The following is a 20,174-nucleotide window of genomic DNA, read 5'->3' on the forward strand; positions in this document are numbered from 1 at the left end:
AAATAAATGAAATCTTAATTCCGTAAAGATTATACATGTATTTGTTCAGTACACCAGGGTACAATTTGTCCAAAAAACAGAGGGAGGACTTTTTTTTATTTTTGGGGGGGGTGGGGGGGGGGGTGCGGTCCATAACTAATGTAACTAATGCTGGTGTGAAATGAAAGTGAAACGTCACATACTTTCAACATCCAACTCCTAGGTTTTATGCCTCCATTATACAGCGGATCTCACACAAATTTTTCACTACTTCTAACATGTATCCACTGGACCCCCTCCACTGCTCTGTGGGCCCCCCACAAATACTGGGCCCCATGAATTTGTCACGTTACCCCCCCCTCCCCCCTTTACAGCGTCCCAGTGCATGGGGACATTTGTGAATACTGACACTGCCGACAGTTTGGTTCAGGTGGATGTTAGTGCCAGTAATGTAGGATATAGGTGGAAGAAAACTGTCACAACCTGTCTGGTATTTCAATTGGTAGGTTGCGCCCCCCCCCCCCCCCATCTAATATATTTAATATACTTAAATTGAGATGTAACAATGATATATAAGTATCTAATGTGCTTGAATTGAGATGTAACAATGATATATAAGTATTTATACTTAAATTGAGATGTAACAATGATATATAAGTAGTTATTCTTAAACTGAGATATCACAATAAGTATCTATTATACTTAAATTGAGATGTAACAATGATATATAAGTATCTAATATACTTAAATTGAGATGTAACAATGATATATAAGTATCTAATGAACTTAAATTGATATGTAACAATGATATATAAGTAGCTATATGTAAATTGAGATGTAACAATGATATATAAGTATGTAATGTGCTCAAATTGAGATGTAACAATGATATATAAGTATCTATACTTAAATTGAGATATAACAATAAGTATCTAATATACTTAAATTGAGATATAACAATGATATATAAGTAGCTATACGTAAATTGAGATGTAACAATGATATATAAGTATCTATACTTAAATTGAGATATAACAATAAGTATCTAATATACTTAAATTGAGATATAACAATGATATATAAGTAGCTATACTTAAATTGAGATGTAACAATGATATATATAAGTATCTAATATACTTAAATTGAGATGAAAAAAGTAAAATAAGTTCCTATATGGGGATGTGATTTGACAAATTTAGCCTTAAATGTAGCTTATTATCAGCTTTTCTTGATAAGATTAGAGGAAGAAGTCAGACTATTTTCCCAGAAACTTGTCTTTCTGTTCGTTTCCGTCGCTTTAACAGAAGCAGAAACAGTTCTCAGTATAAATGTGTGTGGAAGGTGGTGCTTGTCCCATCTCTTCCTCACACTTCCCTTCCTTCCTCTGCTCTTTTTTTGTCGTCCCTCACACAGATACAACATGCGCCCCCCTCCCCTCTGCCCCCCACCCCACCCCAAGCCCCTCCACCTTCCCTCTCCTCATCAGTGGAGGTGTCAGGACTTCACCGCCGCAGTGCCATCTGGGCCGGGGCTGATAAAAGCTCATGTGCCGGCCCGGCGCTGCCTGCAGGTCTGCCAGAAGCCAGCGAAGCCTGACTTTCAGAGGCGATGGGAGAGATTTGTGGCAGCCAAGGAAGGAATGGCGTGGTGTTAATGTGCTGAAGCAGCCCCCCCACCCCCACCTCCTCTCTGCACCACCTCCGTCTATCTGTCTGTCAGTCACATGGCTCTGCACTGGCCGGAAACTTCGCTGACAAAGTAGCTTTTTGTTGAAACGAAATCGCAGCGCAGGACAGGATGACTTTGTATCTTTGATAGCATTTGTTTTATGGCTCATCACTGGGAAGGCTGCCTGGGTGACCCCTTAGGAGGCTGCCATATTTAAGTAAAGACTGGCTCCACTGTCAGGGAGTACAGACCCTTCCCCAGTAATGTGAATGACATGGTGATATCAGTGTTAACACACACTGTCAAAAAAAATCTGTAATTTAACAGAATTTTCACTGTTTATTTTACAGATTTTTCCTGTATTTTAAAGATACAGGATCAATATCAATGAAATGACAAAATAGACTGTGATTTTACATGTCAAATGTAAAATAACACAAAAAAAACTGTAACCATAAAATTTCAGTTTTTTTAAAAGAAATGTTTTCTTTTATCACAGAAAAATACAGTTAAAATACATTTGCAAATGTAATGCAAATATTTCTTTTCTATTTATGAGATTAAACTGTTAATTTAAAGTTTAATACTGCAAAAAAAAAAAGAAAAAATTAAAACCAGATAAAATTACTGACAATTAACCGTTAAAGAAGTATTTGTTCTGTAAGTTTAACAAGACTTGTTTGTTAATTGACAAATATCTTGTGTAATTACAAGAGGTTTCCCAACAAAAATGTTGAATAAATGTATTTTTGTGAATGTATAACATGTATAAGCACTGATAAACTGTCCAAATACAGTTTTTATCAGTGGATTGTACAACTTAGTCTCACTGAAAATTCTTTATGTGTATATATATATATATATATATATATATATATATATATATATATATATATATATTTATATTTATTTATTTATTTATTTATTTATTTATAAGTAATTTGATTGTTTTAATGCATGTAAATATTCTTTATTAAACATTACAAAGGCAAAAAAAAAAAAGCAAAATCTCATGTAAAGTTAGGGCAAAAAACTGTATTTTAATTATGGAAAATTACCATATTTTTATGAGATGGTTATTTTCCATTATTTTACAGTATTTTTTCAGCACCCCTGCTGTCGGAATATTACTGTTTTTTTTACAGGTTTTTGTTTTGTTTTGTTTTTTACAGTGCATAAAGACCCAGTAGTACTTTTATACACTGCAAAAAAAATGTCCTGCTAGAAATTAGCCTAATATTCCTAAATTTGGTCAAATTGGCTTATATTGAATAATGGGGTACACTGGAAAAAAACAAAATCCAGTGTATTTTTCTCATTTCTAGTAAAAAGTCAAAGGTTTTATATTTAGTCACTAAATGTGTTTTCATTACTTATTATAGTGTATTTGTCAAGCATCAAAATTACACCATTTTAATCACTAGTAAACCCTTTTAAGACTGCAATTATACCAGGCCGCCTAGCTGTCTTCATGTTTTCTTTGCAATAGAATTGATAGAAAATATCTTTTTACCAGTTCTTTTGAACCTTTGTTTTCAGGAAGAACTTAACTTCCAATATCCGGCCAATAATTATTATTATTATAAATAATAAATGCTTAACACTGGAAAAAATCTATATCTTACCAAGTGTATTTGTCTCATTTCTAGTCAAAATATCTCATCACAATTACAATTAGACATAATCACCTAAAGAGTGACTTTTCAGTGAGATATAAGAACTTGTTTTTTACTTCCGCCAGAAGGTATTGTGATCACGTTGCTTTGTGTGTTTGTGTGCGTGCGTGTTTGTTTGTTTGTTTTTTTAGCAAGATAACTCAAAAAGTTATGGACGGATTTTCATGAAATTTTCAGGAAATGTTGATTCTGGCACAAGGAAGAAATTATTAAATTTTGGTGGTGATCAGCAGGGGGGCAGATCTGTCTTGGCAGAGGTCTGCACTCTCCGGGTGCTTTTCTTGTTTGACAATAGATCTTCAAAATCTTATTTCAAGAAATCTTACCAAGATAATTGACACTTGTTCCATCGGCAGAATTTTTTTGGCTTAATTCAAGATTTTTTGCTTAATTCAAGCAAAGACATCTGCCAATGGAACAAGTAAAAATTATCTTGGTAAGATTTCTTGAAATAAAATTTTCAAGATCTATTGTCTAAAAATAATTTCTCATATCTCACTGAAAAGTTACTCTTTAGGTGATTATGTCTTATTTTAAGTGTGATGAGATATTTTGACTAGAAATGAGAAAAATACAGTTGGTAAGATTTAGATTTTTGCAGTGCAAAGACCCAGTGATACTTTTATACACTGCAAAAAATGCTCAGCTAGAAATTAGCCTAATATTTCTAAATCTAGTCAAATTGACTTATATTGAACAAACAAATCTGCCAATGGGGTACACTGGAAAAAAGTGTATTTTTCTCATTTCTAGTCAAAATGTCTCATCACATTTAAAACTACAAAAGCCCCCCCCCCCCCAATCACCACCAAAATGTAATCATTTGTTCCTTGTGCCAGTATCAACATTTCCTGAAATTTTCATCCAAATCCGTCCATAACTTTTTGAGTTATCTTGCACACGGACAGACAGAAAGAAACAAACCAACGCTGGCAAAAACAGAACTTCCTTGGCGGAGGTGATAAGAAATAATCACCTAAAGAGTAACTTTTCAGTGAGACATGAAAACTTATTTTTAGACAATAGATCTAGAAAATCTTACTTAAAGAAATCTTACCAAGATAGTGCTCACTTGTTCCATTTGCAGATTTTTTTGCCTAATGCAAGATTTTTTGCTTAATTCATGTCCAAACCAAAATAACAGAGTAAAATACAAGAATAGATTAAAAGACATAGAACAACTGTAAAAAAACACACAAAAAAAAAAACAGTGCTCTACAGAAGAATAAATAAAACCCAAATGAAAGAATAAAATACAAGAATAGATTAGAAACATAAAAAGCTGTACAATTAAAAACAACAAAAAGTAAGAACAATAAACCAATACCAAATAAAACTACTGAATAAGGATAATAGGTTCAAACATCTCACATGGTTTCAAAAGCCAAGGAGAAAACATGGGTTTTTGTGTTTGTGTGATGAAGCTGCAGCTGAACCATCATATCCAGGTGTATAAATCAGTGTATGACCTGCAGTAGGTCGAGGTCAGCACAGATACATTTGGGAGACGGACCGGATAGGAGTTATGGACAGACCACATCATGTAAAGAATACACTTCCACAACCAACACTTTAGGAAACACAAGTTTACAACTGAACTTGTTGCTGCTTCACCTTCAGGACAGAATAAAGCCTCTGTGTCTGATATGTCCAGTATTATCTAAGGTGTCCACAGACTGGATAACACTAATTATGGGGCTTTTTTTGTTTTGTTTTTTGAGCATTTGCACCACTTGTTTTTGTGTTGTCATGTGGACAACGATATTTCAGAATATTGTTTAGAAAATGTCTGTTAAGAGAAATATCCCTGTTAGTGTGGGTAGGGCATGAGGCTAACACAGTTCTTTGTAGTTTAACCCTGTCATGCACGAATTATGAGAACCTTAATCAAAATTTTTTCCTTAGTGTTTTTATTCCTCTTTAGGCATGAAAAAAACAATGCCATTAAAAATTTTCTTCTGAAAAATGAATATAATAAATAAATAAAAATAAATAAAAACAAAATACATTAAAAATACATATAAAAAATAATAATAAAAACAAATATATATATATATATATATATATATATATATATATATATATATATTCTTATGAACCTATTTTTCATGAAGTTGCAAAAATGTCCATTCAGCTGGACACCATGCGTTTAATTTTTGACGTACAGAAACATGTATTTACTGATAAATTGTGTGAAAACTATGGGGAGGGCTTGTGATTCTGGGGGTTTTTGCTCAGGATAGATCTATATAATGTTACCAATTCATGTCAGAAAAGATATGTAGGTGTCTTAAAACTTTAATAAAGATATGTGTAAAAAACAAAAAACAAAAAAAAAAAAAAAGAAACAAAAAAAAAAAGAAAATAACAACAAAATCCATGAATATACAAGAGAACAGCTGTAGAATAACAATAGCTGTCCACTGTAGTGACCCCTATGCATGAAAGGGTTAAATAAGAAAAAAAGAAATATAATATATAATAGTTATTTAGTTACTTGATGTGACAGTTGTAAATTAGGTCTGACTGAAAACCAACCGAACCAAGTATGTATTGTTTAACCCATAAAGACCCAGTGTTACTTTTATGTCATTTCTCTCTTTTTAACCTTTCTTAAGTGATTTATCACCATTTATTATAATATTATCCTCTGTATTTAGCATTTTTCACTGTAAATCATGTATTTTCCCGTATTTAATTTCCTATATTTAATTGAAATGTTCATGAAAACTCAGTAATTTCAAAAGGTTATTATATCACAGGAGAGAAAACTGAGGAAAAAGCTACTTTTTCAGCAAAATATATCCTTATCTAAACATAAAAACAAGTGTCTCCATCTACTGTCATTGATCCAACTCCATGGGTTTTACTGGTGAATCAATGTTGTAGATGATGACGGTGTTTCCACGGTAACAGTGGAGCCTCTGAACCTCCAAATGGGTCATATCTGATGATCATAAAAAGATGACAAACTGTATTTTACACCAATTATTTACATGTATTGACAGGATTAGTGGATCAACAGGTATTAAACAGTTCAGATCAGTAGATGCTTTTGGTTGCTGGTTGATGTTCATGAGGTTAAGGAGTTTGGATTTACCTTTATTACCTGGTGAAACAGTGGCCATCACAGTAACACACTCCAGAAAATCAAATAATAGGCCAATGAAGCCAATGAAGATTCACTGACACGCACTGCAGATGTAGCCGGTACACACAATTTCAGTGATAATAAATACTCTGCGTACAACATTTGTAAGCGTCAGTACTAATATTCTGAAATTAGAAGATCTGGTTCACCTCTACTCTGCTGTATTCATCTATAAGGAGCACAACAACCTACTTCCACCTGCATACAGGAGCTGTTCTCAGTCAGAATTCCCAGTCCAACCACAGGGGGACCAGTATGTTCAAGAAAACAAAGGCAAGGACCAACACAAAAGGCAAAATGCATATCTGTAACTGGAGTATCCGTGTGTCATTCGTTCATTAGTTTTTCAATTTAAAACCAACAATCAAATTCATTTTCAAAACCAGAATGAAAAACGGATAACGGTTCATTTTTCCATTTCCCGATTTTGTGCTCAAATGAAAAATGGAAAAAACGGATAACGACCGTTTCATTCTATTTTGCTGTTTTCAATATAGTTAGGGTGTCTGACCCTAACTATAGTAGTCGTTACTAGGGAAAAAATAAACAAATGGGATCATGGCCGGACTGGAGGAATATTTGGCTATAATTAAGCAGCTGTTTGATACGTACGGAAGCATATTGCATTCACACAAAAAAATAAATTCAGCTCTGTTTTTCTCAGTTAACAAGATAATTTTCTCGTTAATTCAGAAAAACAGAGCCGAATGTAATTTTTTTCACAAAACAGTATCTCATTCATTCAGAAAAAGAGTCAAATTTATTTTTTTGTGTGAATGATATATGCTTCCGTATCAAACAGCTGCTTAATTATAGCCAAATATTCCTCCAGTCCGGCCATGATTCCATGTGTTTACTTTTTCCATAGTTACGACTACTTCCGAGTCAGACAACTGAACTACAGGGTGGGGAAGCAAAATTTACAATGAACATTTAGTTGTTTTTTCTCAGCAGGCGCTATGTCAGTTGTTTTGAAACCAAACATATATTGATGTCATAATCATACCTAACACTATTATCCATACCTTTTCAGAAACTTTTGCCCATATGAGTAATCAGGAAAGCAAACGTCAAAGAGTGTGTGATTTGCTGAATGCACTCGTCACACCAAAGGAGATTTCAAAAATAGTTGGAGTGTCCATAAAGACTGTTTATAATGGAAAGAAGAGAATGACTATGAGCAAAACTATTACGAGAAAGTCTGGAAGATACTATTAAAGAAGAATGGGAGAAGTTGTCACCCGAATATTTGAGGAACACTTGCGCAAGTTTCAGGAAGTGTGTGAAGGCAGTTATTGAGAAAGGAGGAGGACACATAGAATAAAAACATTTTCTATTATGTACATTTTCTTGTGGCAAATAAATTCTCATGACTTTCAATAAACTAATTGGTCATACACTGTCTTTCAATCCCTGCCTCAAAATATTGTAAATTTTGCTTCCCCACCCTGTATATTGAAAATAGCAAAATTGGATGAAACGGTCGTTATCCGTTTTGTCCGTGTTTCATTTGAGCACAAAATCGGGAAATGGAAAAACGAACCGTTATCTGTTTTTCATTCTTGTTTTGAAAATGAAAAACAAAAAAACGAGTCGTTTTTTTGTTTTTTCATTTTTGGTTTTAAATTGAAAAACGAATGAACGAATGATACACGGATTTTGGAGAAAAATTATGGAATCACCTCGATAAAAGAATTAAAAACCTGCACATCAGTCACCACATTTAAAAGGATGTTTAAAACTACGGCATTCAATAAATGTAAAATATTAGGATAAACCAAACCAAGTATCACTATGAATCAGAGTTTTGCTCAGATTATATTATTTGTTTAATCTATATTATTGTTTAAAATTGTGCCGTCTTGTTAACTTGTTTTGTTTCTGCAACTTTCCTTCTTGTAAACAGGGTAGGCATAAATAAGCTGTTGCTTCTGCGTACACTTTTTCGCCCATTTTTATCCCTGTCATGCATAGTGGTCACTACAGTGGACAGTTATTCTACAGCTGTTCTCTTGTGTATTCATGGATTTTGCTGTTTTAGTTCCATATAAACCAACACTGTGGACGCTTATGCATCATCCCAGACACTGATATTCATACCATTACTGTAACTTTCCTGTTCTTTTATCTAAATCAATTGCTAATTGTTATTAGACTGTAATTAACAGGTTTTTTTTGCATATTATCTGAGTGAGTAATAACTAGTATTATAGTATGTTCAAATGTGAGACAACATCAGATCAGCAGTATTAACCTCCTGAGACCCAGGAAAGTGAAAATTTTAGCTTTTTTCCATTAAACAATTATCTCGATTGGAAACCGCATCAACAGTTTTTTTTGTTTGTTTGTTTTTTTCCAGATACATTTTTTAAAATTATTTTTATTATTTATTTATTTTTAATGGAATGTCCTTTGCAATGGACAGCATTTTTAAAGTGAAACTGTCACACTTTTGTCCCCTGCAGAGGACAAAAATGCATTGCTAGGTCTCAGGAGGTTAAAAATGTTTTTATTTCATAGTTTTCACACAGTATGTTAGTAAATGCATGTTTCTTTGCTTCAAAAATTAGATGCATGGTGTTCAGCTGAGTGGACATTTTTGTAACTTCATGAAAAATAGCTTCATAAAAAAAAAAAAAATCAATCATATTGTTTTTTTCATGCCTAAAGAGGAATAAAAACACTCAGGAAAAAAAAAATCTTGATTAAGGTTCTGATAATTCATGCATGAAAGGGTTAATATAGAAATCCAAACTGTATGTATGTATATATCATGTTCTATTAAATGGACGAATAAATTACTACTACTAAGATGTAGCTGGTAACTGATCTGAATGCACTGCAGGACACAATGAAAGATCATTAGTACAAAACTTCGCCCTCAGTCTCCAGAGTTCTTCAGCAGAACATGTCATTCTAGCAACTAATTGTAAAAAGAAGCCGTACTTTCTGAATTTATCCAAAATGAGTAACAGTACACCTCGGTGCTGCTACCCCTGAGAGGTGAGAACCCATGCCTTGTTAGATGTACCAGATATTTCACACTACGAGGTGTAAGTCTGCAGTTAGCCTTTGTTCAGGTTGACTACCAGGAAGGTTTTCACGGCATTTTAGGGGAAAACATAGGTGTCCCCTGCAGTTCGGTACCAGAGGAAGCAAGTCTCGAGGAAAAAAAACAACTCCAACAGCGGATCAACCCCTGGGGAGACCACACTGCCTCTGCATCAACTCAGACGGATGAAGAAACACACCTAATCACCATCTGAGTCTTTACTGTGTCGTCTGCATGCTTTATTTAACCCTTAGATGCATAAGTAGGTCAAAAATGACCCAGTGAGGTTGTTTTCTAGGAATATCTTTGTTAGAAAAGTTATTATTTCATATTCCATGTATTTAACAAAAAATATCTTATAGACATCAGGCTATTTACACTTTTTACTTACCATTTATAGATTTTATGAAATTGTAGTTTTTGTATTAATACCCAAGCTTCAATAATACCTCTTTTCCACCAAAAAGAACCTGGTGCTAGTTCGGTGCTGGTGCTAAGAGCTAAGTCAGAGCCACGTCATTACGTCAGCATCAGACGTGATCATGTGACTACAGGTCTGGTGTGGGAGACGCTCGCTTGGAAGTAAGTGCTGATCTTGTGTTTTTACAAGCCTATATTTCGAACCAGAGGCGAAAAACACAAATATTCACTCTGTGGTATTCGTGATAAACATAAATATCTGGGTTTGTATATGACATACATAGAAACATAATGCAAGGATAGTCTGTATACAGATAATTAGTGAGGTCAGCTGGGCAGTTTTGTTACCCAAATTTATGTGAGGCATTAGAAAGCACGGACCAAATGAACTTCTTGCATTTCAAATGGGTTTATTTACACTAAAGTAAAAAAAAATCCAAATAGGGTCAAATGACCTGCATTCATTTTCAGTGGAATTTAATTAGGGATGTCCGATATTGGCTTAAAAATGTAATATCGGTGAATATCGTTATTGTTTTTTTTTTTTGCCTATCATTAAAACCGATAAAATAATGCCTTGATTTCACCGGCATTTACTGACACGTAATTGAAACATTGTTTGTAGCTGAAAGAAATGTGCAGTTTTCAAAATTGTACCGTAGAGTTGCCACACTGTAATAGACTCATGGAGGGAGGGAGAGAAAATAAATAAATATGGCATTTTTTCCACAACTTAAGTTGAAGTATGTATTCTTTGCACAGACAGTGTTTACATTTTGAAAGCCTTGTTGCATTTGAGAATGCATCCAATGGGGCATCACAATAAAATTAGGCATGATGTGTTAATTCCATGACAGGAGATATGTGATGTTACCTAAAATTAGTTTAGTATCCCACATATATCGGCAGCGGTATCGGTAGATAAATTAAGCATTAGACAATATCGTTTTTTGGCAAAAAAGCCAATATCGGACATCCCTAAATTTAATCCTTACCTTTGATTTATTCTAAATTCATTCATTCTACATTCTACAACAAGACCAAAGGACTCACTCACTCACTCCCTCACAGAATGGATGTTGACATCGTTCTATTGCTGTTATATACTATATCTTATATACTATATACACTTTGCTTTTCAAATTTTCTAAATATTTTTTGAGCAATACATATTGAATATTTTTTGTCATTACTAGTGTACATGGCAATAGCTATACTGTCTTGATCACCTTTATTTATTAATGTATTTGCTCTGATATTAGTTCCTTGTACACATAAAAATGTTTTGTTTTGTCTTCTGCTCAAAACAAATGAACGAATGAATTAAAAAAAAAAAACATTTTTAAATGGTCAAAAATGTAAAAAAAAAAAAAAAAAATCTAAAATATTTACAACATGAAATCATTCTTTTTTGGACCAAAATATGATCCAAATGATTACACTGGGTTACAAAAAAATGTTTTTAGCAAGTTGTCTAGGTTTTTTCAACTGAATTAGGACCATTTTGCGCCGCTAAATCCAAAAATGACATCTGTTTTTCTTAATCAGGTCAGGGTTTTTTGCTAATTTGATTTTGAAAAATTTGATCTTCTCACAAAATTGATTACATTGTTGTGACTTTATCAGTTGATTTTTTATATAGTTCTCACCCAAAATAGGTTTTAAGAAAAAAAAAATCATTTTCTAACAGGATTCCTGTTAGGTACAATGGTGTATTCACCGCAGATGTAGCAGAATATGTCAGGATTATTTTTGCAAGATCTTCTAGTCGAAGCCATTTCATTCACCTGTAATATTAAAAAAAACATTAATCATAAATTGGCAAAAGTAAAATCTTCAGAACTCGTTTATTGCAAGAAATATGAAAGAATTTTTTATCATATGATGTGAAAATGCCCATAAATGTAAGCAAAAATGTTAAAAAGCCAATATGTAGCATAGTTCAGAAAGTTGACCTGATTGAGCAAAATTAATGTGATTTTTGGATTCAGCACACCAAAATGATCCTATATCATTCAAAAAACTTAAACAATAAATTTGTTGTTGACCAGTGTTATTTTTCACATGACAAAATGACAATAGTGGCATAAAAACACTTAGATTTTAGATCATTTTTGACCCATTTATGGAGGAGCGTACGGTCCAGGCACTCATGCATCTAAGGGTTAATGTCATAGATACTTATAGTCCATCATATTCAACACCTCTGCCTGTAGATGTTTCACATAAAATGTACACAAATAATACGTAGAACCATTAACATGAGCTCAAACTTTCAGAGTCTGTTGACCTCATTATAAACAAAGGCAGAATGGGCGTCTGGCGGTCGTTCTCATTGGCGGCGTCACAGAGGTTAACTCCAGAGACGACGTGGTGTCACTGCAGACTATAGGTGTAGACCCACCCCCCACCCCCCACCCCCGTCCTCGGATCCAGTTAATCCTGGCTGCTGTGGTGTGATAGCAGCTTCTGAAAAGACACTGAGTCACGCTACACTCAGAGAACTGTGGATGTGAAAGTAACCCCACATCTGGAACAATGACCTTTGTACCCCCTCCTACCTTTTTTGGTTCTTTTTTCTTAGCGTGTGACATAAAAAAAAACTTTTCTACTCTTCTGTGTCAAGTGCATATAGTTCTATTTTAGAGTTAGATAGTTGAATTGAAGCCATTATTAGAAGAGATTTTAGTATTTCATTTCAGTTTGTTTTTCATTATTTGCCATAGTTTTTTTTGTTCTTGTCTGTTTTAGTTTTATTTGTTGAGGATTTTTCTTTTTTTTTTCATTGCTAATTGTAATTTTATACATACATGTATAACAGAGGTAGGAAGTGCAAAAGTACTTAATGCTATAGATCAGGGGTGTCAAACATAAAGCCCATGGGCCAAAACCAGCCCAACAAAAGGGTCCAATCTGGAAAAATTTGTGAAATACAAAAATTACACTGAAAACATTAACAATCAAGGGTGTCAAAATCATTTTAGTTCAGGTTCCACATACAGAACAATATGACCTAAACTGGGTCCGACTAATGAAATACTATCATAATAACCATGAGTCAGGAATGACTGTAGAAACACATCCACACTCAATATTCTTTAGCCAGCTAACAGGTTGCATTTTGCATTTTTGCTGAGCAACAAGGACCTCCAGAAAAACCACTTATCTCAATTTTATAATTTAGGCATTTTTGGTGTTGATTAAAAGTCAAAAGCTTGATTAATTAAATTGATTTAATGTGGTAAATGTACCTCTCGTCCCAGTTTAACTTCTGGCCACTGATGATTTAGAACTGATGATGATTGTAATGCAGTGTTTCCAAATCTCATCTTTTATAAATGATTAATTAGAATGAAAGAAATACAGACTTGATGATGATAACTCAGACTTTTATGGTTTTAAATTATTCGATTTCACCTTTACTGTTTGTTTTGCATTGTTGTGACTCATTTTAAAGTATTTTATTTTATTGGGTCTTGTACGTCTTTCCTAACAATGATGAAATGCTGAGTGTTAATATTAAGATCATAGATTAACCCACAACCCCAAATGTTGTTTTTATATATATATATATATATATATATATATATATATATATATATATATATATATATATATATATATATATATATATGTGTGTGTGTGTGTATATATATATATATATATATATATATATATATATATATATATATATACATATATATATATGTATACACAGGGTGGGGAAGCAAAATTTACAATATTTTGAGGCAGGGATTGAAAGACAGTGTATGACCAATTAGTTTATTGAAAGTCATGATGAGAATTTATTTGCCACAAGAAAATTGACATAATAGAAAATGTTTTTATTCTATGTGTCCTCCTTCTTTCTCAATAACTGCCTTCACATGCTTCCTGAAACTTGCGCAAGTGTTCCTCAAATATTGGGGTGACAACTTCTCCCATTCTTCTTTAATAGTATCTTCCAGACTTTCTCGCAATAGTTTTGCTCATAGTCATTCTCTTCTTTCCATTATAAACAGTCTTTATGGACACTCCAACTATTTTTGAAATCTCCTTTGGTGTGACGAGTGCATTCAGCAAATCACACACTCTTTGACGTTTGCTTTCCTGATTACTCATATGGGCAAAAGTTTCTGAAAAGGTATGGATAATAGTGTTAGGTATGATTATGACATCAGTATATGTTTGGTTTCAAAACAATTGACGTAGTGCCTGCTGAGAAAAAACAACTAAATGTTCATTGTAAATTTTGCTTCCCCACCCTGTATATATATATATATATATATATATATATATATATATATATATATAACCTTTCTTCAGTGATTTATCACCCTTTATTACAAAAGAAAAGAAAAGAATCTTTATTTTTGTCAGCAGGGGTTCTTTATTTTACACCGAAATTTGTCTTCAGGAGCAGTGGGCTCACCATATCAGGCACCCGGGGAGCAAATGGAGGGCTTAAGTGCCTTGCTCAAGGACACATCAGCCAACAACTCTGCCCCAGTCCAGGGAATCGAACCAGCAAACCTTCAGTCACAATCCGACTCTGTTCAGCCATCTTGGCCACAGCTGCCCCCATTATAATATTATCTTCTTTATTTTAAGTTGTGTTTTTTTTTGTGCAAATCAGGTATTCTCCTATATTTAATTTGCTGATCATGTAGATGTTCAGAAAAGCTCAGATTAAAGTTTAGCGTCACTATATGAGAAACAGAGATTAAATGACGAAAAAATGACTTTTCAAGTAAATCTATCATTAACGGAACAGAAAACAAGTGTGTCCATCCACTGTCATTGATCCAACTCCATGGGTTTTACTGGTGAATCAATGTTGTAGAAGAAGACGACGGTGTTTCCACGGTAACTACGGAGCCTCTGAACGTCCAAATGGGTCATATGTGATGACCATGAAAAGATGACAAACTGCATTTACATGTATTGATAGGATTAGTGGATCGACAGGTATTAAACATTATAGATGAGTAGATGCTTTAGGTTTGGTCTTTATGGGTTAAACTCATAAATGCTGTCGGTGGACGATAACATGCACTAAAGGGGAACATCCGTCTGTGTGTCTTTGTTCAACAGACCTGGACCTGAGACACGCCCAGGTGGTAGCTTTATCCACCGGCACCAAGTGCATCAACGGGGAGTATCTGAGCGACCAGGGCCAAGTGGTCAACGACTGCCACGCTGAAGTCACGGCGCGAAGAGCCCTGCTACGCTTCCTCTACGCTCAACTAGAACTCTTCTTAAGGTAACGCCTCTATTTCCAAAGTTCAAAACTAAATTACCTGACCAAAAATAAATGCAAGAAATAAAATATATGAAGCAAACCTAAACTCTACGAAAAACCAGGAGAAAACGTGAAAATAAAATAGCCGTGCTCCCCTACCAGAGAAAAGGCCATGCAAGGCAAGGCAAGTTTATTTGTATCGCACATTTCAGCAACAAGGCAATACAAGGTGCTTCACACAGGACATTGAAATAAAAAGAAACACATTTAAAACATTATAAAAGAAACATGCAAAAGGTGATTAAAAACAGCAAGTAAGAAAACAACACATAAAATCCAAAAAAATAAAAGCACACATATTAAAGTAAGAGTTGCAGTGCAGAGTTTCAAAAGAGAATATAAAATTTAAAAAGTCAAAAGCCTTTTAGTCAACGGCAGCAGTGAACAGGTGAGTCTTTAACCTGGACTTAAAAGAACTCAGACTCTCAGCAGACCTGATATTTTCTGGTAGTTTGTTCCAGATATACGGAGCATAGAAACTGAACGCTGATTCTCCATGTTTAGTTCTGAGTTTGGGAACAAAAGGATTGTTCTATAAAAAGATTCTATTTACAACTATATACAACAACGAGTTAACACATGAACACACGACGAATGACGATCACACACATGCAGGAATCACAGTTGGGAGCTGGCAGCAGATAAGAAGAGAGCGAGCTGTTGGATCCAGGGCCATGTTTAAAGGGGCCGGCTAATCTGGCTCCACCAATCAGCTTCCTGCATAAAAGAAAAGACACAAGACAGACACAGCACACCTACAGCACACCTATTTTATCTTCCGTACTGCCGAACTTCAGTCTGTCAGTATTCTCTGAAATATCGTGAACCAAATCTGTGGAATAATCTAAGACCTGAACTTCAATCAACATCTACTTTATCATTGTTTAAAAAGCATCTGAAAAGGACTTTAATTCATGAAAAAATGTAAGGCTGTAAATCACTTGATTTGTATTTGTTGATTTGTGATGTGGATTACATTTTTATTGTTTTTAATTTGGTTTATTATTTCAGTTATATTGTATTTTTTAATTCTTTTTTTGCGTATTGTTCATTTCGGTGGGAGGTATTCATATAAGCCTTCTTTTTTTGGCTTCTAACCTCTCCTGCACAATTTTCTTACTTGTTTGAATGTTATTGTTTTTTCCATTGCTGTTTTTATTTTGTGCAAATCAATTAAACATTAAACAGGACTGGGGGAGAACACACACTATTGAGGATTTGCAGCTGACGTCACTGGTCATGTGATTGCTGTTTACACCGCCATATTGGTAGGCACGCTATCTGGATCCAGAAAGTCAGAACTGTTGCTTTATATCGTGTTTTTCTTTGGACTCGTGTTTGCGTGCTTTGTTATTTACTTGTGATAAATTCACCATAGATGAGTTTCAATGTTTACTAACGACAGTCAACAATGATGCGCGGGCAACTCGGAGGCAAAAACACGAGTACCAGCCAAGGTTATTATCATTAACGAAAACTAACGGAATGACGAAAACTAGAATTGTAAAAGCATTTTTGTTAACTGCAATAAATAAAAACTATAATGAAAACAAAAAAAATATAACTAACTGAAACTGTATTGTGTGGTTATAAAACTAACTAAAACATATAAAAATTGTAGATAAAATTCCCTTTGTTTTCTTCTTTGGCAATGACGGATTGATATGAAATATATATATACATATATATATATATATATATATATATATATATATATATATATATATATATATATATATATATAAAAATGTGAATAACCTCTTAAGGGAAGTATGTGGAATTTTAATAATACTCTGCCTGTTATTTAATGTTTTTTGTATTTCTGGATCCACTGTGATCTCTAAGTTATGATTCACATGTAGAAATGATAAACTAAGGCGTAATATTGTTAACGTTGCACTTATTTTACTTAAGAATTTTCAGGTTGTTCATACTTGTTCACGTTATGTTCGAGTACAATTCGTAGATTTAAACATTTTCATTACGGAATTTTACTTTTTTCAGTCAAAAGTTATTATCCTATTATTTATTATAATATTTTACTGGTCCGGCCCATTTTAAATCATATTAGGGTGAATGTGACCCCTGAACTGAAATGAGTTTGACACCCTGTTGAGCCGCATTATGTAATAAATTCCCATTATGTCATAAAAGTTCAAAATGTAATAAGAATGTCACGTCATCTTGTAATAAAGCTGCATTATGTAATAAGCTGACACATTTTGTAATAAACGACCTCAATGCATTATGTAGTAAATTTTTCCGCATTATGTAGTAAGTTATTACCATTTGAGAAATTTATTACAAAATGCACTTGACTCATTTTTATTTTCAGGAAAATGTAATGTGCTCAATTAATCTTTAAACTGTGTGGTTAAAGTTCTGATTCCATTACCTGTAGCTCCTGTGACTAATTTCTTCTAAATTGCTCTGAAATTATATTAATTTGGATTGTTATTACATAATGAACCATGTTATTACATTTTTTTAAAATAAAAATGTGTCAAGTGCATTTTGTAATAAATTTCTCAAATTGTAATCACTTACTACATAATGTGAAAAAATTTACTATATAATGCGTTGACGTAGTTTATTACAAAATGCGTCAGCTTATTACATAATGCGGCTTTATTACAAGATGACGTGACATTCTTATTATATTTTGAACTTTTATTACATGATGGGAATTTATTACATAATGCGGCTCAACACACCCCTGCATTATAGAATGTTTCATAGCATTAAAGATCTTGGGTTTTTTTTGTTTTGTTTTTGTTTTTCTTTGTTTTGTTTTTTTTTGTATGACCTCCCACTGCAGTGCTAAGAAATGCTCTCTCCTCTCATAATGAGCTCCATGGAAACAGCGTTACTTTGTTCACTAGAGATTTTCAATAATCAACGAGCCATATGTGCACTGTTCTCTGCAGCTAAGCGTACCGTCACACACTCAGGATCTCATTGGGTTATTTGTTTTTTGGTTTTTTTTGTTTTTTTTTTCTACAAAGTGTCCTTTTTGTGTGCTTTCGCCACCTGCACGCCATGCACCGATGCTCACAAACTCTCGCCGAGATTCCCACCAGTGTCAAGAGACGCTGTTGATGAGTTTTGACTCCCGACTGCCTCCAGTGCATGAGCATATATTATGTTTTTGAGCTCCCCGAAGAACTCGATAGCAAGGCTGATTCATCAGATTAGTGGCCAGAAGTGTAGATCGTTGAATGTCATATTTGCATACACAGCACTGACTTTTTGTCTTAGCACAATGCTGGATGGCAGGTACGGAGACTTTGCGGCTGACTAAAATAGCTAATGGGGAAGATAACTCATAATGAAATGACCAAACAAAATGCCAGAACTGCCATATTTACACTCAGTGAAAGGACATGGGAAACAGAGGGGAGGTTATGGAAAGGGTGCAGTTGTGCTCTGCATCGCGATGCATATGTGGATGAATAATTAAAGGCTGAATTTGAGCAGAGTTACCTGTAAACTGTAAGATTATGCAGAAAAAAACTCATGGAATGTATTCAAATAAAACTCAAAATGCTATTGCAAAATGTACTTAACCCTTTCATGCATAGTGGTCACTCCAGTGGACAGTTACTCTACAGGTTTACTCTTGTATATTCATGGGTTTTGTTGTTTTAGTTCCATATCAACCAACACAGTGGACACTTATGCGTCATCTCATAAACTGCAATTCATACCATTATTGTAACTTTGCTGTTTTTGATTGGTTCTTGAGTGGAAATCAATTGGTAATATTTATTTTTTGCATATTATCTCCATGAAATGAGTAATAACTAGTATTAGAATATGTTAAAATGTGAGAAAATATCAGATTAGCTGCATTAAACATGGTTTCATTTCACTGTTTTCATATCACTTTAAGATATTGGGTTTTAAATACATGTTTCTTTGCTTCAAGAATAAAATTCATGGTGTAGCTGAGTGGACATTTTTGTAACTCCACGAAAAACAGGTTGATTTAAAAAAAAAAAAATTCAATCACATTGTGGTTTTTTTTCATGCCTAAAGAGGAATAAAAACACTCAGGAAAAAAAATCTTGATTAAGGTTCTCATAATTCATGCATAAAAGGGTTAATTAGAATATAATTAAGTTGTAAGAACTCTAAGGCTTCCTCTTTTTTTTTTTTTTTTTAATTTAATTTAATTAAATTTTTATTCAAAACAGTCTCAAAATATATTACACAGGATGTCATTGGTACAAAGTACACTGTTCTCTTTTTGTTGTTGTTTTGACATGTATTTGCTGCATTTTATGTCCCTTTTATGTTTTTCATCTTGTTTACTTGATGTTTTCTTAAGTTCTTTTCATCTTTTAAGTCTTGTTACATCTCTTATGTTATGTATTATTTTTGTCATGAGATTTTTATATCACTTTGTTACATCTTTGTACTGTTTTTTTGTTTGTTTGTTTTTGTTACATTTTTAAGATTTTTGTACCTTTTTCATCTGGTTTACTTTGTTTTTCTCTTGTGTCTTTTAGTGTTTTTTTTTATCTCGTTAACTCTGTTTTATTTTGTTTAGTTATTTTTTTGTTATGTCTTTTATGTCATTTTAATCGTGTTATCTCATTTCACTAATAATATTCTGTCTTATGTCTTTTACTTTTTGTCTTGTATTTTCTTGCTTTGTTTTCATCTTGTTACTTTTTTTTTTTTTTTTTTTTTTACATCCTTCTTATGTCTTTTACTTTGTTTGCTTCTTCTTACTTCTATTCCATCCTGTTCACTGTGTTTTTCTGTCATGGCTTGTTACATATTTTACATTGTATTGTTTTGTTTTGTTTTGTTTTTTTACATTTTTTTATATTTTTGTATCTTTTTCATCTTGTTTACTTTGTTTTGTCTTGTGTCTTTTAGTGTTTTTATTTTGTTAATTCTATTTTATCTTGTTTATTT

General features: G+C 33.3%; 1 protein-coding gene across 1 annotated transcript in view; it reads left to right on the forward strand.

Moving 5' to 3' along the window:
• The window catches only part of adarb2 (adenosine deaminase RNA specific B2 (inactive)), a 475,247-nt gene that overhangs the window by 404,610 nt on the left and 50,463 nt on the right, over window positions 1-20,174 (forward strand). The window contains exon 5 of the mRNA XM_030123826.1: window positions 15,041-15,209. Within this exon, the coding sequence (XP_029979686.1) occupies window positions 15,041-15,209 (169 nt within the window). The remainder of the gene's footprint in view (window positions 1-15,040; window positions 15,210-20,174) is intronic.

Source organism: Sphaeramia orbicularis, chromosome 20 (genome assembly GCF_902148855.1).
Source record: "Sphaeramia orbicularis chromosome 20, fSphaOr1.1, whole genome shotgun sequence".
Lineage (NCBI taxonomy): Eukaryota > Metazoa > Chordata > Actinopteri > Kurtiformes > Apogonidae > Sphaeramia > Sphaeramia orbicularis.